The sequence below is a fragment of the Numida meleagris genome, chromosome 3 (genome assembly GCF_002078875.1).
Source record: "Numida meleagris isolate 19003 breed g44 Domestic line chromosome 3, NumMel1.0, whole genome shotgun sequence".
In the NCBI taxonomy this organism is placed as follows: Eukaryota; Metazoa; Chordata; class Aves; order Galliformes; family Numididae; genus Numida; species Numida meleagris.
In genome coordinates, this window is record NC_034411.1 from 51,931,019 (window position 1) to 51,952,213 (window position 21,195).

The 21,195-nt window shown below is 42.9% G+C and overlaps 1 protein-coding gene and 1 long non-coding RNA gene across 4 annotated transcripts in view; one reads left to right on the top strand and one right to left on the bottom strand.

The window, feature by feature from the left end:
- The window catches only part of PHACTR2 (phosphatase and actin regulator 2), a 125,749-nt gene that overhangs the window by 87,528 nt on the left and 17,026 nt on the right, over positions 1–21,195 (bottom strand). Inside the window, exon 1 of one of the 3 annotated variants that reach the window (XM_021390565.1) lies at positions 12,859–13,031. The exons of the other annotated variants lie outside the window; for them this stretch is intronic. Coding sequence (XP_021246240.1) covers positions 12,859–12,871 — 13 coding nt within the window. The 5' untranslated portion in view covers positions 12,872–13,031. Of the gene's footprint in view, positions 1–12,858; positions 13,032–21,195 lie in introns of those variants that run through there. 3 annotated transcript variants of the gene reach the window in all.
- LOC110395769 overlaps positions 1–21,195 on the top strand; it is a 38,777-nt gene that overhangs the window by 12,114 nt on the left and 5,468 nt on the right. Inside the window, exon 2 of the long non-coding RNA XR_002436621.1 lies at positions 8,524–8,612. This is a non-coding gene — a long non-coding RNA (uncharacterized LOC110395769). The remainder of the gene's footprint in view (positions 1–8,523; positions 8,613–21,195) is intronic.

The following is a 21,195-nucleotide window of genomic DNA, read 5'->3' on the forward strand; positions in this document are numbered from 1 at the left end:
TGAATAACGAATCTTACCCTCTCTTGTAGGAGTCTCCTTTCCCTAAACAGCACAGTGACGGGGAGTGAGGTGTCCTGTTCTTTAGTTATGAACTTGGCAAGGCATGCACCGTGGCTTCGGATTCTTGGACAACGAACAGGGAAGGGAATTGTAAACCTGACAGTAAAGGACATTAAAGTTTCTCCTGATGCTTTTTGAAAAAATAAAATTTAAGTAAACTCTTTCTCATCAGAGCAGAGGTGAAAACCATACCGTCTGTGTAAAATAACAGTACCAGAACAAAGACGTGGTTCCCTGCAGTGTGAAGAGCAGCACGAGCAATTTGCCTCCCAAGCAACCGGACTCAGGCAGCGAGCCCTTCCTACTGGGCAAAACAGCAAAGTGATTTTTATCCGTGGCCCTCACTGCAGCCCTGTATGTGTTCCAACTGCACTGTCAGACTGACAGCAACCCTGAGAAATGAGGATGTGGCCTGATTTTAGACACTGGAATAACTCCAAAATCTGCCCTCCATTGGAGCAAGTGGTGATAATTGGTTTAATTGGTTCTGGCTTACCCCCATCAGCTCCACTTGTTAGCACTTACGCATAAAAGTAACATGAGTTAATCTGTTGCACAGGAACCCTGGCCAGTGCTGGCTCTGTGATAATGAGAAAGAATTGAGCATCTTTCATTTAACTACACGTGCACTGAGAGACACTGTAATGGGCATTATTTCAAGAAGCCTTTCTCATGCTGAGGAGGTAGCCAAGATTTGTATGTCTCAGCGTTACCATACTGTTGTGTCCAACAGCCAGCAGTTAAGGCAGATGCAGGTAGCTCCCCTGGAAACAGGGGCTTTATTAAAACTGGAAGGAGGAATTATGAGCTTTGTTTAGGAAGCATCCTTCCTGAGGCCTTCTGATACCTGGGGCCCCGACTTCCAGCCTTTTTAGCAGTCCATCGGCTGGAACTTCTGAAATATCGTTTTTCTGAATTATTGATGGTTGTCAACAGCTACCTTCCTTTTTCTAATCTGAATCAGCCATTACCAGTATTTCTATAATATATACGTCACCATTCCTGACAACGTAAACCTACAGATAAATCTTGGTGATATTTAGTCATAGATGGGAATGAAGAGGTCCAAACTAATGTTTTTTGATAAGAAACAGTATTGAGACAGTTTTTTTTTTTTTGTTTTTTTTTGCAGTATTATTAAATTTACAGAGATGCAAAGGGATTTTAGGCTGAGATGCAAAGAAGGCTCAGAATATCTTTTCAATATCTTTATTGATGAGCTGGATGAGGGCATTGAGAGCACCCTCAGTAAGTTTGCAGATGACACCAAGCTGGCAGGAAGTATCGATCTGCCTGGGGGTAGAGAGGCCCTACAGAGAGATCTGGACAGGCTGGATCTCTGGGCTGAAGCCAATGGGATGAGGTTCAACAAGACCAAGTGCCAGGTCCTGCACTTTGGCCACAACAACCCCAAGCAACGCTACAGGCTTGGGGCAGAGTGGCTGGAAGGTTGTGTGGAGGAAACAGACCTGGGGGTATTGGTCGATGCTCGGCTGAGCATGAGCCAGCAGTGTGCCCAGGTGGCCAAGAAGGCCAATGGCATTCTGGCTTGTATCAGAAATAGTGTTGCCAGAAGGAGTAGGGGAGTCACTGTCCCTCTGTACTCAGCCCTAGTGAGGCTGCACCCGAGTACTGTGTCCAGTTTTGGGCCCCTCACTGCAAGAAAGACATTGAGGCCCTGGAGCGTGTTCAGAGGAGGGCAACGAAGCTGGTGAGGGGTCTGGAGCACAGGCCTTATGAGGAGCGGCTGAGGGAGCTGGGATTGTTCAGTCTGGAGAAGAGGAGGCTCAGGGGGGACCTTATCGCTCTCTATAACTACCTGAAGGGAGGTTGTAGTGAGCTGGGGGTCAGCCTCTTCTCTCTTGTAACTAGTGACAGGACGAGGGGGAATGGCCTCAAGTTGTGCCAGGGGAGATTTAGGCTGGACATTAGGAAATTCTACTTTTCTGAAAGAGTGGTCAGGCGCTGGAATGGGCTGCCCAGGGAGGTGGTTGAGTCACCGTCCCTGGAGGTGTTCAAGAAACATTTAGATATAGAGTTGAGAGACATGGTTTAGTGGAGTTATTGGTGGTAGGTGGATGGTTGGACTGGATGATCTTGTAGGTCTTTTCCAACCTAGCTAATTCTATGATTCTGTGATTCTATAATAAGAAATTTGCTTTGTTTAGTCTTTCACAGTGACTTCAGTTGCTGAGTTATGAGGCTTTCCTGCATCTTCTCAAGATTTTCAGATTTCAAGCAAGACGTGGGACACCAGAGGTTACCTGGCATCCCAGGAGCTCAAACCAGAGTCAGACGCTTTCAGTGTTGCAAGTACATTTTAAGAGTTCATTAGCTCTCTGGGACGTAGCTCATCAGCTGACCGTGTGCCCCCAGCTTAATGACACGTATTATGCAAGTAACTTTCTAAATCACTGCTCTTAACGCTGAGCCTCCCAATCTGTAACTATGACCTAATTATTTCCTCCCCCCGATTATGTAGCTTTTCATCTGTCCATATTGAATGCATTGGTTTCTCACCTAAAAATAGTTTTATATTTTCTTGCCAGTCATTGCTAGTAGCAGCACACAGAACAGAGCAGAGAACCAGTTCTTGCTGGATGCCTCCTGAATCACACCAGACGTGTGACAATGATTTCTAAAACACATTTGTATTCTGAAGCCCAGCATTTAGGTACTCATTTGATACATAACATACTCATTGTATATCATGTTAGCATATACACGGCAGACCCAAGCCAAACAATACATAATGCAGCAAGTTAGCTGCATGAAAGAATTTCCCCAAACCTGTTTTTCCTAAAACCCATGTTAACGGGAGTTATTTGTATTCAATCCCTTTATTCTTTCTGGCTCAGTCCTTGTATCATCTGTTCCATATTTTTGCTCAGGATGGATGTCAGACTCCCCAGCTAATGATTACCAGTGTACTTCACTTACTCCTTTTAAAAAATAGAATAACAGATTAATAATCACTTGGTTAAAAGAACATAGCTCTCTCACAAAGGTGACAAAACCTGTCTTTGCCAACACTTTTCCAGCTGCTACGATATACTAACATGTCCTGCAGCAGGTTAGGACCTCTCCATTTCTCTTTCCTGCTTGCACTCCTCCTACACATATAGGGAAGGTCCATCCAGTCCATCACCAGCAGCAGCCCTAAGCAGTGCTGGCTTTCCACAGCCTCTGTGCAGTGGCTAAGCAATCACCCTCACAGATTGCTGCCTTGTTTTGCTTAGGAAGCAGTTTTGCTCCTGTCCATTTGCAGTGCCCTCTGGACTACACAAAGCACGAGATGCAGCTATGTGCAAATATGGCAAAGAGATAGCTTGTTCTATAAATGAGCAAGTAACAGTTAGATTTAAAGTAGCATTCACTAAAATTGGAGGAAAGAATTAGGAGCAAAGTGGATATGCTTTTTAAAGATGGCAAAATCTTGGACTAGTCATCTTTGACACAGCAAAATCCAAAATAAGCTAGAGACCACTTCTCAGCTGTGGGAAGTAGCTTGGTACCAGCCACGAAGAACATTCAGTTTCTGAGTGTTCATGCTGAGCCACACAGTGCTGAGAAGTTTATTTTTGCTGCTTTCTCTGGAAAGTACCTATCAGCTGTCTGTCAAAACAGTGACAACCCTTTTCTCCATTGGCAGTCTGACCTACTACTTGAGGTGCTCTTTACTGACCTGAAAAAAAAGCTCAAAGGCAAAGCAAAGCAAAGGAGATCACGGATGAGAGACAATGATGCCACAACCTCATGATTCAATGCTGGTCACAGGAATGATGTGAACTTTTGCCAGGTGAGCCTGGTCTTCACCTCAAAGGCAGTCATCTGAAATGGCCACACACCCTGTCTGAATCCAGAAGAGGTGCACAGACTTTAACATTTGGGAGCCATCTGCACTAATGGATGAGTAAAGCTGAATGTGCTGTCAAGCATTTAAATTTAAACCAGAAGATAAAAGGAGAAGGAAAAAGGAAAAAACAACAATACCTAGCTGTGATTGCAAGCAGCAATGAGGGAGCTTATCTCAGATCAATCTTGACCTCAGCTGAGTTTTTCATGTCACCAAAATAGCAAGCCATTGCATCAGGTAGCCAACAGCATCACAACGGGTAACAGGATGCAGCCTTTACCAACGCACACGCAGCAGTACTAACGTAACAGAAAAACACTACTCTCAGGAAAAGTTCTTCTAAACATCAGCCATGCAATCTGCCCCCTCAGTGCAGTGCCATATCGTTAGCTCATTCACCTGTGGTGCAGAAAAAAAGAACAATGCAGGCAGCCAGCAGAGAGAAGAAGAGGTCCCACTACAACCTCTTATTGCTCTGTGGGAGAAGGGAACGTTTTTAGGTGGGAAGGTGGGAAGGATGCAGGCTATTTTTGCTACTAAAATAAGATTCTAAACTGAGTTGAGCAGTCTGCCTACTTTGCCAGTATTATCCCTGACCACTCTGCAGGCAAGTTTCCCGAGCTGCAGGATGAAGGAACGTGAACAGCACCTACAGAATGTGAGAGGCTGCAGAGGTGACAGGAATGTGCGAACATCCAGAGCTCTGCATACAACTACTGTGATACGCATGCTGAAGTTTCAATACCCAGAGCTAAAACAATGAACATTAATAGACATTACATTATCTTGAAGTGGAGGACAATAAAACATTCTAATGTTCATCACCCTCAGATATTGCTGGCATTGCAAAGTAGATTGCTCACCTTGATAGACTTCAAAATCTTGTCCAAGGGTTCACCACCGTTAATTTGGCCTTACAGCCCCAGGTATAGGTAAAAATGTATTTTTCTCATTATCTACATGGTCTGACATTACAAATGACCACAACACTTTCAAGAGGCACCACACAAACTTCTCCTGCTTCTGACAGGTAGTGGCACCTCCAAAACGGCGGGCAGGATGGGGTTGTGCAGTGACTGATTACCCTGTTTGTGGGTTTGGATTAATGCCTGCTGAACAAAAGCACACCAGTGTGCTTGGAGCTAGCTGCAGAAGCTTGGGCTCTGATACAGGGTATACACGGTCTTTGTGATGTACTGAAGGAGGTAAAGATATTGCTGGGCTCTGTAGGAAAAGTAGGAAAGCTGGGCTCTGCTATTGATGACTCCCATTCCCATCGTTAAGGCCCAAACCATTCCTGCTCCTGAATTTTGTGATGCTTTACCCAGAGGATGGTGAGGCACTGGCACAGGCTGCCCAGAGAAGCTGTGGGTGCCCCATCCCTGGAGGTGCTCAAGGCCACGTTGGATGGGGCCCTGGGCAGCCTGAGCTGGTGGGGGGCAGCCCTGCCCACCCAGGGGTTGGGGCTAGGTGGGCTTTAAGGTCCCTTCTAACCCAAATCATTCTGAGATTCTATGATTCTATTATTCCTAAAGCCACACATGCCAAAGTAAGCAGCCACTTCTACCTCCTGCAGGCACCGCTCAGAACCTTCAGTTGCCGAGTAGGAAATGCGTGCGTATGCCTTACAGAAGCCATATCATGCATTACAATCACTATGCTAAGTAACACAAACTAAGGAAGGTAAAAGTTACATTTGGCAACCAGCCCATACTGTGCTCTAATTATTTCTTAATAACCGAGCGTAAGGGCAGCATATCGGCCCCAGTTTTGAATTGTCTGGCACTTACAAGTTTGTGTCATAGAATTAACATTAAACAGTTTTCAGATCCTTTATTAAAAACTGCTGATTGTGTACTGCCTGACAAAGCAGAATGTCTCCATTAGAATAATGATTTATTGTAAATATGGTAGTATTAAGGCTGACTATTCTGGGTATTAAAAATGCATGGAAAAAATCCATTTAAAAAGTGTTATGTGAGCTGTCAAAATTTATCAGTTTTATGTCTTTGTCATTTGCATTTCTTTTAAAAATGCCAAGTGAAATTAGACCTTATCCCACCACTAGGAGTTGCCAAATTTCACTTGAAATTAAAACAGAATCATGTGTCATGATTATGGTTATTTTAATAATATCAAATAACAAAAACAGAAACAGAAAAGAGAAGAAAAAGGAGACATTACTACTGCAGCTACAAACAAGGAAGCTAAAATATATGTGCTATTTTTACAATACTCGTGCAAGAACTCCATAGGCTTCCTGCATTAACAGACCATTTCCTCTGGCAATAAGGCCACAGCAAAGCACAGCACTGTTGGACTGTGCTCTAAATGCCAACAAGCAGCCCCCAACAACACGCATTTTCTGCTGGTTTGAAATAGCCACGTTGTCTTTCGTGTGGCTCCCGTGCAAGCCTCCACCATTAAATACCCCTCACTTTCTGGACCACCTCAAGTACCAGTGAGAAAGACAGAAGGGACTTGTGAGTCAGCAGGAGCTGCAGCGAGGACAAATCCATCCCAGCTTTGGTTCTCGTGGCAATGCCAGCTGCCATCACATTTGTGTCTGAGTTACATTCTGCAAGGCCTCTGCTAGCACAGGTCACGCCAGAGCTGAGAATCTTACTGCTGCAAGTGTCTCCTATTGCATCTGCTTCCAGACATGGAATGGTCTTTAAGACTCTCCTGGTACTATTCAGAAATACATTTATTTAAAACATTTCAGCATTTAATGAGTTGTGAACTGCAAACAGTAATTTTTGATAATTATATTACAGGAATATTGGTGCTGAGCAAACTAAGAAAAAGTAAATATTTGCGCTGGACAGTTTGGCTTCTCCCAGCTCTTTTGACTTATTTGAAAACTGGATGTGAGCAGGGACCTGATCCTGCCCTCAAGTCCATTGTGTGAGCCACATGTTCCCAGAAGCTCAGATATTCACTGCCTGGGTGGAGTTTGTCTCCTCCAAAACACAAGCAGCAGATCATATCCAAAACCATCATTCTTTACTGCCTGAGAGAAGCCCTACCACTGGTACCACTGCCCCACGGCGTCCTCGGGGAGAATGCTTTTAAACTAATTTATATTGGTGTCTCCAATATCCCTTCTGGTGCCAAGCTGTGCACACAGCCAAGCCCACATGGGATAGTAAATGACTCGTTCCCCCAGTCCACTGCCACTCAGCAGCACTAGTGGGGTCACTTGCTCAGCTCTGTCACCTCCCCCCCTCCCCTCTGGGTTCTGCCAGGCCCCTCCTGCTCACATGAGAGACAGGAGTGCCATGGGGCTGCTTCACTCAGAATTGCTTTTGCCTGCTGGGGAAGGCTGCTAGGAAGTCTTACAGTCCTAAGCTACTTATTTTTATCCAGTTATACTTCGAGAGGAGGTCTCATAAACATTTTATGTGAAAATATTAAAAATGAGAGGGGAAAACAGAAAAAGACTTTTTGGTAAAATTCCATCGAGCCTACATTTAGAGCCCAAAGCAACACCCCTGCAAGGCACTCCATAATGAAGGATCGAATTTCCAAAAAGATTCACAATCCGAGACAATGAATGATGATTAAACAGCAGCAGACTGGGTCCTTATTATCAGCCACCTGCTCTTTGGTCACATGGTGCTGCTTTTCCCCTGGTGGATAAGTTCAGGCCACTCATTTTGATGTCTTCCAAGCCCTTGGAGCCCAGGCTGCTTCTCTCAGAGTGATTTGTGCCAGCACCTCTTAACACAACCTTTCCCCCTCCTGATTACTGCCTTGTGCTCTTAAAAGGATTGGCTCCTGCAGCAATGGTTTGGTGGTTGCTACAAGTGTGTCAGGAAACACTGCCTGTATAATCTGGGTTTCTTCGTCCGTACACAATGCTTCCTTCTTCACAGTATGTGGCAGTAATGATTCAGAGCTCAGAACGAGCAGTTTAAAGGACATTTTGCCAAAATCCACACAATCAGCAGATGTAAATATAATGTATATACCTGATGGGCTGATGCTTGCTATTTTTGTTGTTGTTGTTGTCAGAAAACAGATTTAGAACCTAATAGAAAATAAAACCTGCATCACACCATTTCTCCAAACCAGCTGGATGGTGTTCATGGAGCTTTCTTCACAAGATGTGCTGTGGAGGCTGGAATAGATGCTGCAATATGATGTGTGCGATGCAACCACAGTATTTCTATCTAAAAGGTTACCTGAGAGCCATTCTAGCTAGGATGGGGGAACCATTACTAAATTAGAAGATGCACCATCGCTTTGGTCCTGCACAGCGTTTGTTTATTTCTGGTGTAAGTTACTACAGTTACTCAAGGGCTATTTGTATACAGACTTGAAAACAAGTTGGGAACAGCAGCCTGGCAGGGAAGTTTAGTGCTGATAGAAACATTTTCCATGTCTTTATAAATGTACTGTTCCAGCTTCTGGGTAAAGGAGCACATGTCATGAGTATTATTCTAAAATTATGTCAGGAAAAAAGTCAACTTTCTAGGAGACGGTGACCTGTGACATACTACAGCATCTGCCTCAACAGAGGCCACAAGTGCAGACAGGAGACAAACAAAGACATACAGTGTAGAATAAAAAAGCTGATTTCTGCTCTGTATTTTATTGTCCAGGTTCAACCATTTTGTGACCTATCAAAAACACCACACAAACCCAATAGAAGTCAACGTGGCACCACTGATAACCACATTTTGCAAAGACGGTGAGTGAACTCATACCAAAATGTGGGATGGAGAGAAAGAAGAAGCTGTTGTCCTTTCCAGAACAAATTGCTGCTGGAATTTGGAGTTGTCATTGTGCAACTGGCAAACCTGCAGTTACACTGCCACTGTTTCCATTGCAAATGTTTTTTTCTTTCAAATAGGTTTCCAAATTCGTTAGGGACAGAAATGGACAATTCAGCCAAGCTTAAGCCATTGATGGCCAAAGTATTTCAGAGCCCTTTATGGGCAACAAATGAACCTTACAACATGCTGTGAGACTGTTGGGTAGGCTAATTCTGCACACAAACAAGCTGGGCTGTAGAAGCGGTGTCTGAACACAGTGAGTTAATGAGAAAGCTAGGAGCATAATCCGAATCCTGGCCCTCACCTTCCTCTTCTAACTGCCTCTGTAGTTATCTCCCTTACATTATATTATGGTGTGCACTGTTTGCCTGAAATACACATGAGAGACAACAAGGTATCTTTAAGGTCAAATTCTTTACCAGTGTTCAATCCTGCCAGTCCTATATTTAAAAGATGCTATTTAGCATCTGTTGACCAACTGAAAGACAAAAGTGACATATTAGTTCAAAAGCAAGGGAATTAGTCAGCAAACAGCTTCCTGCGTCTCCCAACCTTCCTGTGACACATGTTGCTGGGCAGAAGAAAGCTAAGCTGACACGCGCTATTCATCCTGTCCCACCACAACTGAACATAGGCTTGCTTCTATGGGCAACTCTAAACTTCACTACTGGTGAGAGAAGTTCACTGTGCTGCTGGATGTTCCTCAGAGACAGAACCCTGAATATGCAAGACTTCCAGTCCCTTAAAAATAGATTATTTATTGGGAGGCCCAGCCTGCAGCCCAAGCCATAGAGCTGACGTAATTCAGGGTAACAGTTAACCACAGCTAGCTCATTACTGATACAATAATATTCCAAGTGCAAAGAAGCCACATAAACCCCAAGAAAAGTGAAACGAGGCCTCTGGGTTTTGCTTGAGGGCTGTGGTGTGTCTCCCCCTGCCAAAATCTCTGCCCTGGCACCTCTGTGTGGTTATGGGTGACATGAGACTCGTCCACTGTAAGGTGAGATTCCGGACAGGAGCTCTTGGGGGAGGGTATAGCGCTGACCTCCCTCCTGACAGGAAATCCCAAAAAGAGTACTGCTTGTGAGCATGTCTGTTTCAGCAGCTCCTCTCTTCCTGCTGCACAAATTTCTTGCCACTTTTATATTCTCTTTCTTTCCCATGAGTTATTTCCAGCCCTCCCTTGGTGTTTTAAAGTGAGTGTTATTGTACCAGCGCTGCCTTCGGACATGGGCCTGGGCCGACCTGGCATGGGGGTAGGCGGGCTGGGGCTGCTGGAGCCCCCCCTGCAGGCAGTCTCACAGCCAAACACCTGCAGTCAAACTGTCAGGATCAACCGCTGCCAAAAGAGGCCAAAAAACACTGCCAGAACTGCCCTGACGCACCGCACACACAGTGATGAATATTTCATTGTTATTCCAGGAAAAGCTTTTAAAAGAGCACGTGAGACAACAGTGGTGTGGGGCTGTCTCAGTGGCAAAGATTAAAAATAAGTAATCTAGCGTTTAAATGAAAGGACTCTCTAAATGAAAACATGGTTTCTTGAAACCATGGACACAAACAGCTGACCTATTAGCAATGTTGGTCTTTTTAGATAACAGTTCTGGCCAGAAAAATGGCCTTGATGATGGCACAGAATACGAGTCATGAATTACAGAGATATTTCTGCTATGCAGAGGAGGAGATGGAGTTTTGCCCAACAGTTATCCGTGGTCTGACTTGGAAAGTCTCTTTGGCATCACGATGAATGTAATAACAAAGGCCTGATTCACCAACACCAATAACCAAATTGTTATTTCTAACACTCGGCAGCTCAAGCTCACAGCTGAGCTAGGGCCCTGTGGTTCTGTGCTGCCAGAAATAGCATCTCTTCTTTAAGAAGAATCCAGGCAGGTATCCAGTTGGTATACATTAGCTTGTTTATATTTTCAATTGGCCAACTACTGCAGAACAAACTACTGAGGCAGATGGTCTTATGGCTCCAGATATCCCAGTCTTTTCTGTTTGATCATCTGTTGACAAGTACCCAGATTTTAGCACAGGGCATTCAAAGCCGTGCCCGCATCCCTGTGAAATGCAGGGGGCATGGCCAGACCCTCAGAGGTGCCTCCTGCACACTCCCCATGCTGGCATCTGGCTCTGTTTGGTTTCTATTAGGGGTCAAGTGCCCTAAAAATCTCTTCGCAGATGCTTTGGGAACAGATCAGCCTTCTCACTGAGACTTAACTTGCAGCAGCTGTTGGATTTTCTTAACTGGTCCTTAAGTCTCCTTCCACTATTTCAGCTAAGCTCTACTGTATACAAATAGTTATTAAAAAAAAAAAAAAAGCAGAGCATCAGTCACTGTTTCTGCATGCTAAAAAAGAAAAGCATCTGGAAACTTCAGGAAACTGGTCATATAAGAGGCTTTGAAATTAGTTGGTAAAGTTGTACAGAGAGCAAAGCTTACTTATTCTAACTTCCAAATTTTGCAGATCACAAGAAAATCAGATTATTCCTAAGGCAAAATAAATATATAAACACACAGAAAAATCTGTTTCTATGGTTTTCAGATACCAGCTTCCCCATGCACCCCCCCAAAAACTGGCCTTTAAAATAAACGTGACTCATTCCAGAGCAGATTCTTATAGCTGGATTAAAGTAATAGCTCTGTCAAGACTTCAATAGCATTAGCTGCTGATGCTGGAGAGTTTAAAAACTGGCAGGGTTTAGCTGCTCAGAGCATCTTGCCCACAGGCACTCCATGCTGGAGAACAGCAGTCCTTCCCCTCTGACTGGAAAATTCTGCCTTGTCACAGAATATCAAACACATGCCGTCAGCATTTATTCAGTTAAGTCTTCTCAAAAGATAGCACCAAGCACAAAAAGTATTTATAATCTTACCTATTTCACAAAAATGTTCATCATAGTAGGTGCAGGTCAGTTTTTAAGCTCACACGTACCAGCAATGTAATCTTCCATGACACCAACATTTTAATTTCTGGAAAAAGGTGGGTTTTTTTTTTTTGTTTTTTTTTTTTTTTTTTTTTTTTTTTTTTTTTTTTTTTTTTTTTTTTTTTTTTTTTTTTTTTTTTTTTTTTTTTTTGTCTTAGATTTTATATAAGTAAGAGCAGGAGTTTCTTTGTCATAGAAGTTGATGACAATACACTTGAGGTGAAATTGACCTGGACAGCTTAGCAGGCATAAGCAAGAGTTTCGCTATGATTATATGAAAAATAGAAATAAACCCAGGAAAATAAGCTTTCCTTAAAGTATCATCTCTGAAATCTGCTGTAAATCTTTTTTTTTTCATACACTGTAGAGGTGAACGTCACTTTAAAGGTTAATGTCAGACAAGTCTGATGATTTGAGAATGTTTCAAAGGGCACCGAGTCTACCATAAATTCTGTATCCCAGTGTGAATTGTACTTGTCTCAATAAATCAGTGTGACACTGAAATGTTCTGCTTTCACAGCAGTCAAAGTAACATGCAAAATACCCATCACAAAAAGCACTTTTTGCAGTGCTTTGGGATACAAGGTAATGCAAAAGGAAAATGCAGATAAACCGTTTCATTACATATGCAATGCTGGAATTGTGTACACCTCTTAGAAACCATGCAGTGCATTATTTGGCATGAAAATGCATGATCTAAAGTTGGAACATGATAGAAAACAATAAAAAGTGCAAATGTATGCAGTATTTTATGTTCTAAATAGAAGAGAGAGGAAACAGAGAGAGAACAGAAGAAGCTTAAAATACTGCAGATAAGAGATACGCATTTTTGCACTTTTGGTTAGCTTCAGTAGTTACCTCCATGCACCTACTGCAATCTGTGGAAGATATTTTCCTACTTGACGCTATGCATTTTCCCTTCCTTCCACATTTCCTGCATATAGCTTCCGAAACAAAACAGAAAACCTTGAAAAGGCAGATCCTACGTTACAGTTTTGGCTCATATTTCAAGGAAACACCGTCTTAAAACAGAAAAGCTGACTGTCAAAGGGTTAAAAACTTCAGTGTGTCACATTTTACACATAGAAATTCGCTCTAATAAAGGACACTGAAACGGAAGGAGCCACAAAGGCTAAAGAAACACATCTCCTGCAGCAAGTGAGACAGGAGACAAACGAACCCCGTAGCCTCGCTAAGAATGAAGATCTGTTTTATTTCACTTACCAGCATTATCCATTTTCACCCCTCGGTATTCAAAACGCGGAGTTGCCCAGAAAAGCAGCCGGCACGGTCTCCCTCTCACTAATGAGGCTGGCTGCCCTTCTCCTGGTTATTAGACCTTGCTGGCAGTCAGAGCATACTTCATGTACTGACTGCAGTAGACATCACCAGGAAATTTATATCTCCAAGGATGACAAACAGCCATTAGCTCCATTATAGGCTGATTAAGATTGTGTGAGCCTATCAAGTAGATACTTAAATCCCCCAGGGTTTTACCTCTTCGGGGAGAAAACAAAAGAACTCCAAAGCCTATAATATTGAATATACGCCTCTGAAAAGTAAAAGCAACAGTAATGAGGATGTGTTTAATGGGTAGGGAGGCAAAACTTTAAATAAAAAAGGGGTATGATTACAAACCAAAGGGCTATGATTTTTCAGTGACGCAACAGAAAAGTTTTAAGGAAATAAAGGGGAAGGAACCTATGGCTGTGAAGCACTAGGTTAGAGCGCAATCTGCAGCCCTCAGCTTTGGCTGGGCTTTAAATCCTACAAGTTCTGCACTTGATGTTCCCTGCTGTCTGTGAGAAACACAGTAGATGCCAATTATTAATTGTCTCGAGGCATCCATGGTCATACTTTCATAGCTAAATGTAAGGAGAGAGTGAAAAGTAACGACAGGGCTTTGCTTCTTTCAGTGTTCAAGTGACAGCACGCTGGCTGCTGCAGAAACTAGGCTCAATGAAATCTGAATAACATATGCTGAGATTAATGGATATTGCTTCTAAACTTTCAACACCATGCAAGTCTCTGATGCATAGAATTTTCCCCCACAGAAATAAACAAACAAAACCAGAATAGACTTCTAAACATTTCTCACTCCCTGCACAGGAGAGTTTTCTCCCTGTAAATGAATATATATATATATTTTCAATAAACAATCTATTTCGTGTCAGCAGAGGGTGAAGGGAAGCAGTACCTGGAGGGTACCAGGGAATATGCGTTCCAGTCCCATTTTGCCACTGATTTTATGTGTAACCCTAAGCCGAACATTTTGTGCTACAGTGTTTGCTCAGCAGTGCAAGGGAGACCACTATACACACTGAATTTGGCGAAGTACATTGGTGAAACAGAATGTCACGAAGTACTAACGCTACATAAATGTCACAATGTCCTCATAATATTTTTCCTTCCTTTAAATAATTCACTTGGCTACTCTAATTCTCTCCACTGCAATGGAAAAGAAATACATATTTTTTATCTGTACCATATTGACATGAAACCCCTCAGCCTAGAGCTGCATCACATGAACAACAAAACACACCTTCCACTCATCACCTCTTCACTGCCCCTCTGATCTTATTTGTCCTTTTTAAACATCCAAAGAAAAGACAGTTGCAGCCTTGATCTATTTACACTGATAAAGAAGTGGAGAGAATCAATGGCTGAGAGCTAAAGTCATCAGCAAGAATGGAGAATATCTAGGGCACATTGGATATATTCCATATTACAGAAAGGAAGCGCTTGGAGGGCTAAGGAGAGAATAAAGACTAGAAATCTGTCACACTTCATATTAAGGTTCTATTTATAAGTGGCTTATAAAGAGCTTATAAAAAAAAAAAATAGAAGCTGTCATGAGTATGTTGCATTTACTCTGTGTTTCAGATAGCTAAAACCACATCAGTGCAAGAGGTTGAAAATGACCAATAAGGAGCTTATTTGCTTGCTGGATCCTAGATCAGTTAATAACAATTGATTAACGCAACAGTTGAAGTTATTGGTTTATGTGCATCTGATGAAATCTAGGAGCACTAATCTGGAGGAGACAAGGTGGACACCCAATAGATGAGCCATCAGGAGGTGTCTGACCAGAGCGTGCCCAGTTCTCAGAGGGCAGAAGGGCATAAAAGCATCTTAAATCCTAGCAAGTATTCCAGTGCTTTGTGCTGGCTAAAGCTAAGAGGGGTTGGTTTTGAATCCACTCTGTTTGCTTTGAGTTTCACTTGGACTACACACTTGAGTTAGCCACCAGGCAATGGTGCAGCTGGAGGAAAGCAGTCCCAACCCTGGTGGCTGGGGACACAGATGGGCAACAGCCTGTGCCCAGAAACCCACAGGAGGTGCAGAGCTGCACCTCCTCAGACCCAAGGGAAAAGAAGAGCTCCAGGCGGTGACTGTTTCTAGGTGGCAAGCAGGTCCCAGTGTGTGTACCATGGCTGAGCCCCATGTGCAGGGCCAGTGGCCTGCCTGGCATCCCCACAGGTTGCTGGTCTTCAGCCACAAAGAGAGAAGACCTATGGGAGCACACCATGGCCCCCTTCCTGCCCACACATGAGCTTCCTGCTAAAGAAACCCCAAAAGATGACAGCACGTGCCCAGGGCCTATCCTGACATGCAGTTCAGATATTGCCACAGCCTCAGGTCAGCTGAGGTTTGTGACTGTAAAGTGCTAACTAAAGCGTGCAAGTCTGAGTTGCAACAGCTTGATAAGCAGTGAGTTCAGGTGCTTCATCAGGGCTGTGTGACAAGTAATCATTTATTAACTCTTGCAAGCTTACTATAAATGGAAAATTAATATGATATGTGACCTATATCTCTGCTGTCTGAACAGAAAATATCTCACCAGAAAGCTTCCAAAAAAAGAAAGCTGCACAGAATACGACTTTTTTTTCTTGTAGGCAATTAGATTATTGCATAGGAATTAACAATTGTGCATGATCAGATGCAGTTAATACCAGGTCAAAGCCACATCTCTCTGACTGCACATGGGCAAAGGAAACGTACAGGCTGCAACTGATATTTAAAAGGTAAATATATGTGTATTCCAGGCATAAACTGATGAAGCAGCTAACTTGGACAATCAGTGCCACCTCCTTGAGAAGAAAGCTCTATGAAGTACACTAGAAGCACAGCTAATGACACAACCACCTAACGACCCTGTTCTTCAATGTACCTGATGTACACAGCCTGCTGCAATAATGACATTTTGCTCCTGGGAAAATCAATGAGGATTCACAGAGGCTCAGCAATATGCCTAGGTCAGAAGTAAATAGAGAAAGCAGGGTAAACAGGTATCTCAGTGCCCAGCCATCACAAACCCTTGGAATCGATGCACAGCTTCACTTGCGGTGTTTCCAGTCATGACAGAGCCACCCAAGAAGACATTTAGAAAATGCAGAATCTGGCTTGGTTGGGTGCGGATTTGTCACCGCAAGGATCTGACTCGGTAAAGATTCCATTCTGGGCAACGTGTTTCACTTCACTTGCACTGTGTCTGCTTCTTCCCACACAGCAACAATTGTGCAGGTGTCTCTGGGAGAAGCTGTGCTTGTTTTTAGATGCCAACACTAAATACACATCTTCATGTGGTTCTTCTGAATACCCACTGAGTCCCAGGCCAACAACCATTGAGTACTTGGGATCTGTGGCCCCTCAAAAGGTGCTTCCTTCCGTGAAGTATCAGTCTGCTCTGCCAGTGGTGGAGCGGTTCCACAGGTGAGAGAGGGAAGGACGCTTTGAAGGCAGAGGAATGGACTCTGCTCAGACAGATCCCAGTCTCACAGCCAGTAACAAAGATTGCCTCTTACCACAAAAGGATGCTTTGTACAACACATCAAAACCTTTTTTGATTACTACTCACATTCTTCAGGCCTTAGGTATAAGAAAACCACCTCTCCCCTGGCACATTCTTGAAGACTGCAAGGCAAAAAGGAAAGCCTCTTGAGGAAGTGGTGAACTGTATACCTGGAACACATTTTTTTCTGCTGAGGCCTCTCACAAAGATTTCCCTCAGCCTCAGCAGCAATTCCCAGCATCAGTGGCAGAAGTGTTTGCCAAACGCCTTCTCCCAGACTCACATAGGTGAAAGAGTTTGAGAGCAGGACAGGGATAAGCAGAAATTCCCAGGCTCTTTGCCTGGGAGTAAGCTACATTTCAACTTGGAAATGTTGTTACTTTGCTACTCTGAGTGCAGAGAAAGCTTTATGTTGCTGAGAAAACAACAGGAGCCTTTTGTTCCCCAGGCGGATTTTATCCTTGAGCAGCCCAGCCAGATACAGGTTGTGATTCTTGTCTAAAGCCGCAAGGGGAGAAGCAGCACCACAGAAGCCAACAGATTTAAACTGATACAAAACAAGAAGAGAGTGGGATCCAGACAGCAACGTGTGGTCTTTGTAGGTGGGAAGTTTCGCAGCACAGATGGGTTTGCAGAGGGAGCAGAAAGGGGCTTGGCACAGCGGAGCACGGTGCAGGCAGGCAGAGGCAGTGGGAGGGAATGCAGGGACAGGGGGCGGGATGGAGAAATTGATTTCAGCATATCATGAAGCGGGGTGCTCAGCAGGAGATACAAACAAGGACAAGAAAAGCAGCTCTAAATGCTCCATTATTTAAGTAAATTCTAGCTTATTTCTGAATACCTGCTTTTAACAATTTCCTATCTAGAAAGCAGCATGGTATGAGTTTGGCTTCACTCTTCCAGAGGCAGCAGGCATTTGTAATAAACAAGTGGAAAACCTCTGGAAAAGCAAGCTCTTATTTGTCTCCTTTAGTTGTCCCACTGATTCTGCTGTAGCATCAGGCAGCTCTGTACTTACCTGGCTGCCCACCCAGCCATGGAAACCTGCTGAGGGCTTCCTGGAGCTGGGTGTGTTTGAACAAGTTATGTCATGCCCCGACACAACTCAAACTAAACATCTCTGAAAGACCTGCTGATGGGACCACAAACATGACTGCACTGTACGGTACATGAGCCCCAAGCAGCCACGTTTTCCACTGAATTGCAATGTGTTTGCCCTCAGAAACAAAACAAGTCCTGCTGTTTGCTAACTGACAGCTCCCTAAAATGAAAATGACTTGAAAAAAGCAAATGGCTATGGAGGAATTGGGGGTGTGGTATTCTTCATCACTGTGTGGATGATAGAGCACTGGCACGGGTTGCCCTGGCAGGTTGTGGAGTCTTCTTCAGTGGAGATATTCAAAAGCCATTTGGACACAGCCATGGGTAATGTCCCCTAGGGGACCCTGCTTGAGCAAGGGGTTGGACGAGATGATCTCCAGAGGTCTCCCTTCCAACCTCAACCATTCTGTGATTCTGTGATTTGCAACTGCTATCATTGCTGTTCATCTGTTAATACAACATATTGCTCACACAAGTGAATTCCGTCAAGCAAACTGAAATAACCTCTCCCCTTTTCTTTCTAAATATCACAAACAAGTGCACTAAATCATGTTGCAATTCCTTACAACAGAGCATGACCTTTGATATCCAGAGTGCTAGACTAAATCAGGCATAGGAAAGAGGGAAAATCCGGGCAAAATTTTTGAGTATGATTGTAGAGTCGCAGACTGATATAATCCTCGGTGTTATCCAGTAATAAGAAGGAACAGAAATTCTGTATCCTTATGCAAAATGCAAAATAAATTCCTGGACTCAAAACCCATTTTACAGGCTGTGGACTTTCCACACCTGAGCTAGGCAATTATAAAGCCTGTTTATAAAATGTTCTGGCTATGAAAATCCATTAGCATCTTTGCATGTTCTGAAACCATCATGATATTTGTCTAGATGCAGTATTTGTGTTTGGACAGATTTTACATGAAGAGGCAAAACTGAAGCTCTGGATACAAGGACAGCCAGTTTTGGATCTCATTTTATCTCTGGTTTTGTCATACTGTGCTGGTACAGCAACACCACACTCTCAGTGTTTAACAAAATGGGGATGGCTCATATGAACATAAATGCTGCAGCCTTCCATTGCAGTGTCGGAAGTGAACAAATATTTAGAGTCATAAGGGACAAAGCACCAGAGAGGCCATTTGGTCTGGCAGAGAATTACAGTAAGAAACGATGGTTGGAAACTAAGAATAGGCAAGTTGATAGCTATCAAGTAGATACTTGAAAGCAAGAATCTATTGCAACGGCAAATGTGATTATGCTACCAAGGCTATCAGTGTATTTTCTGTCTCTGGAGGTCATCATTTCATGACTGGGTGTCTTCTGGATAACACCAATCAAACATCAGTTACTGAGCTCAACAGAAAGGTAAATGAGAGTGATTTAAGGGCTTGTATCCCACAAATTGGAACTAATAACCCCTCTGACATTAGCATTATAAATCTATGTGAAAAGGCCAGTCTTCATTATTTGTGCTGAAATGAAATACTAGGCTTCTATCATGCCTTAATGACTGCACATAATAGATTTACAAAACATTTTACCCTTCTCCTTTTCTCAGGATCTTAATCTTAGCTTCTTCCCACCACTTTTCCCCTTTATTGTTCTGCAGATTTCTCTCTTGGAGTCTTATGTACAGTAAAAAGAGAAGGAATTTAACCTCATTCAGAAGTATAAATGTAACCTTCTTTCTGTTTTACCTTAATATATGCTAACAGATAATTCAGTAATGGAAAACAAAGGGGAGATAATATGTCCTCGTCCGAGGAGCTGAGATGAAATCCTACACACAGTGATGCCAAGAGCAAAACTTCCATTTAGTGGGGCCAGGGCTTCATCTCTGCATATAAAACGTGGTGGTCAGGCTTGTGTTAAGGCTACGGGAGATTCTGGGTACGTGAGTTTGTTTTAAGGAATATGAGTAAAAATACATGAAGAAGGACTTAAGCAGGGAATAGAAGAGCTCATTTGAGATATATATTGACATCTGGCTTAATCTCTCTCTCCTACTTGGAGCAAAATTTAGAAAAGTGAGAACTAAACAATTATTGCTAACTGCTTTCCATCCTTAGGAAAATGATAAATTTAAGAGTGAGACAGAAAACTTCTTCCTTGAAAACTGAAAACTGATGAACTAATAGTGTGAATAGTCTGTAGTTTATGCACTGTACATTTTGTAAGACAAACTTTGCCTCTTTGGAGGCTGGCATTTTGTAACTTTATTCATGAGACAGTAATCAGAACAAACATAAATTAGAATCAACCAGAGGAGACACTTGGCAAGATCCACTAAAAACAGCTATAATTTCAGTTCATTTCCTTACTATCTCTTCTCCTGAGGTCCAGCTAATTAACACATCATTCTCACTGTTGATCTTTGTTGGCTTTTGTATTCCATTCTGTACATGAAAAGAAGGAAAATCTATCAGCCAGGAGTTGCCATTAAATGAAGGAGCGGTTGTGGGCCACCAGATATTCTGCAGTGTTTGAAAACAAGAGAACTGCAGAAGAACCCAACCATAGGACAGTGCTTAAGTGGGTTTCTCTAAATGACTTTAAAAGATACCTAATTAACTATATTTAGATATACATTTACTTTCTATACTACTGAAATAGAATTGCATTCTCTCTTAATTTCAGGATCAGTTCCACATAGAAGGTATCCACTTTACCCACATAAAGTCCAAGTTATGGCATCTGTCTGAGCAACTGGTATATGTATGAGGTTTGGGGAACACGTGTCTCACCTGTTCAAGTTTAGCATTACCATGACTTCAGCCCTCAAGTTGCCATGGATTTGCGAGGATTACTTTCCTCCCTCATTGGTGGGAGCTAAATCTGAACAGGATGCATAACTGCAAAACCAACTAAGTGGGTCAGCCTCTGTCATGCCTGCAGAGACCCCTGAAGCAAAGAACTCATGTTTTTCCCTCCATCTGATTCACCTGCTGTTTTCTGATTCAAGGTGAGATATTTATGCACTAGATCTACCTGAGCAAGGTGCTTAAGGGATCCACCTAGACTAGCATCGCATCTACAGTCAGCATGAGGTGCTTCACACTTTCACCAGAGGATATTTCTTCTTAATGACTAACAGTTAAAGACTGACTTCTCAAGTGCAGAAAGTGTAGTAAATCAATTACCTGTTGAAGTGTGTACCATTTAACCCTCAGTACCCCTGTTAGTTATCAAATGTCTGTGTTCTCTTTGACTTCTGTTAAGCTCCTATTCTCAGAACTTTAGGTACTGCATAGAGGACTGCTGTATCTTGTGCAGCTTAGTGATTTTCTAAAACCAGCAACAAGACATGCTCAAATACACCTCAAAGGTAATGAAATGACAGGTATCTTTTAATTCCTAGAAAAATATGTTTGCGCTGAATGAGGCTGGTAAGTAAAAATCATTATTTTTTTATTGTGTTTTGAAAATGAATTAATTTGCTTGAACCTACATGACAAACACAGAGCCAAACTGATATCTGCAAAACCCATCAGACAAGCTGGCAAGCTGGAAGCGCGCTATTTGCAAGTGTTCAGAAAATATGCATTAGAGAGAATTTGGTTTTGGTGAATGAGCAGACAAGGTAAATATTTTCCGGCTCAGGATACAGTTGCATCATCACAGGCTGTACTTTAGGCCATGGCTGAGCCAATACATCAGAAGAAAAAAGA